At 60.2% G+C, this 2,246-nt stretch overlaps 1 protein-coding gene across 1 annotated transcript; it reads left to right on the top strand.

Moving 5' to 3' along the window:
* The first annotated feature begins 324 nt into the window (after positions 1-324).
* LOC123451137 (UDP-glucose 6-dehydrogenase 2) lies at positions 325-1,799 on the top strand. Its single transcript, XM_045128144.1, has one exon. It carries the CDS (start codon positions 325-327, stop codon positions 1,765-1,767), a length of 1,443 nt encoding a protein of 480 aa, XP_044984079.1. The 3' UTR covers positions 1,768-1,799.
* The last annotated feature ends 447 nt before the right edge of the window (positions 1,800-2,246 follow it).

Below are 2,246 nucleotides of genomic sequence, written 5' to 3'. Positions count from 1 at the left end.
GCGCTATTAGTTACTGGATCTGCCCGAATCAGCGTAGGAACGTTAAAGGTGGGGTTACCATCCCGCTGTATTCACTCCCAGCCGTGCGTTCACCACACCGACCACACCAGCAGCACCGCATCTCGATCGTTTCCTTTCTTCCTCACTAGTACACAATTTGATTTGATTCGTCCCCTTCTCCTTGTTCCTCCCAAGGACCCAAGGTTTGCATCTCTGTTTCCCTCTCACTCACGGGAGGTTTTGGCTTGTTCAATGTCGTCGGAAGAGCATCATGCGCGCGCCTAAGCATCTGCTCGATTTGCAGGTGAAGGCAGAGGAGAGACAATGGTGAAGATCTGCTGCATCGGCGCTGGCTACGTGGGTGGCCCGACGATGGCGGTGATCGCGCTCAAGTGCCCGGACGTGGAGGTGGTGGTGGTGGACATCTCCGAGGCTCGCATCGCCGGCTGGAACAGCGAGCGCCTCCCCATCTACGAGCCCGGCCTGGACGACGTCGTCAGGCAGTGCCGCGGCCGCAACCTCTTCTTCAGCACCGACGTGCAGCGCTACGTGGGCGAGGCCGACATCGTGTTCGTCTCCGTCAACACCCCCACCAAGACCCGCGGCCTCGGCGCCGGCAAGGCCGCCGACCTCACCTACTGGGAGAGCGCCGCGCGCATGATCGCCGACGTCTCCCGCTCCGACAAGATCGTGGTCGAGAAGTCCACCGTGCCCGTCAAGACCGCCGAGGCCATCGAGAAGATCCTCGCCCACAACGGCCGCGGCGTCCGGTACCAGATCCTGTCCAACCCGGAGTTCCTCGCCGAGGGCACCGCCGTGCAGGACCTCTTCGTGCCCGACCGCGTCCTCATCGGCGGCCGCGAGACCCCCGAGGGGCAGGCCGCCGTGAAGGTCCTCAAGGACGTGTACGCGCGCTGGGTCCCCGAGGACCGCATCATCACCACCAACCTCTGGTCGGCCGAGCTGTCCAAGCTCGCCGCCAACGCCTTCCTCGCGCAGCGCATCTCCTCCGTCAACGCCATCTCCGCGTTGTGCGAGGCCACCGGCGCCGACGTCACCGAGGTGGCCTGCTCCATCGGCAAGGACTCGCGCATCGGCCCGCGCTTCCTCTCCGCCAGCGTCGGCTTCGGCGGCTCCTGCTTCCAGAAGGACATCCTCAACCTCGTCTACATCTGCGAGTGCTACGGCCTCCCCGAGGTGGCGGACTACTGGCGGCAGGTCATCGGCATCAACGACTACCAGAAGAGCCGCTTCGTCAACCGCGTCGTCTCCTCCATGTTCAACACCGTCGCCGGGAAGAAGGTGGCCGTGCTGGGGTTCGCCTTCAAGAAGGACACCGGCGACACGCGCGAGACGCCGGCCATCGACGTGTGTCGGGGCCTGCTCGGGGACAAGGCCGTCGTCAGCATCTACGACCCGCAGGTGACGGAGGAGCAGGTGCGGCGCGACCTCGCCATGAACAAGTTCGACTGGGACCACCCGCGCCACCTGCAGCCCGTGGGCGAGCCCGCCGATCAGCCCGTCGCCGTCACGTCGGACGCGTACGAGGCCGCCCGCGACGCGCACGCCGTCTGCATCCTGACCGAGTGGGAGGAGTTCAGGAGCCTCGACTACAGGCGCATGTACGACATCATGCAGAAGCCGGCTTTCGTCTTCGACGGCCGCAACATCGTCGACGCGGAGAAGCTCCGGGACATTGGATTCATCGTGTACGCCATTGGCAAGCCGCTTGACCAGTGGCTCAAGGACATGCCAGCAGTCGCCTGAGAGGCGATGAACGCTGAGTCACTGTTATATATAGCGCGGCCCGTCGGCGAGCATTCTTCCTGATTAATGTATAGAGTTTTGTAGTCCTCGTAAGCTTCACATTCAAATGCATGTCAATTAGACTACTGGTTTTGATATATCTAAGCGGCTCTGCTAAAATTCAGTCGACTAGAAGTCCGAGTCGATACTATAATCCGCTGATTTTGCATTGAGATTCCTGTAGATAATTTTTTCAGTGTTTTTTCTTCTTGCATACTATATCACTTGACTGAGTCGAATGAGACCTAGAAACATCCATATCTAATTAAGTTGTACTGGTTTTGATATATATTCAAACAGTTTAGCTACATGCCAGTCAGCTGAATTAGGAAGGGCCTTGCCGAAGAGAAGGAAAGGGCACGCTGCCATCACCCCATTATCTATCTTAGGGTTCAGGATGGGGGCGATGGTGGGGGCGATGGTGGGGTGGTGGTGGGGCT

Source organism: Hordeum vulgare, chromosome 4H (genome assembly GCF_904849725.1).
Source record: "Hordeum vulgare subsp. vulgare chromosome 4H, MorexV3_pseudomolecules_assembly, whole genome shotgun sequence".
In the NCBI taxonomy this organism is placed as follows: Eukaryota; Viridiplantae; Streptophyta; class Magnoliopsida; order Poales; family Poaceae; genus Hordeum; species Hordeum vulgare.
The sequence above is the reverse complement of the archived record's forward strand: the minus strand, read 5'-3'. Positions and strand labels throughout refer to the sequence as shown.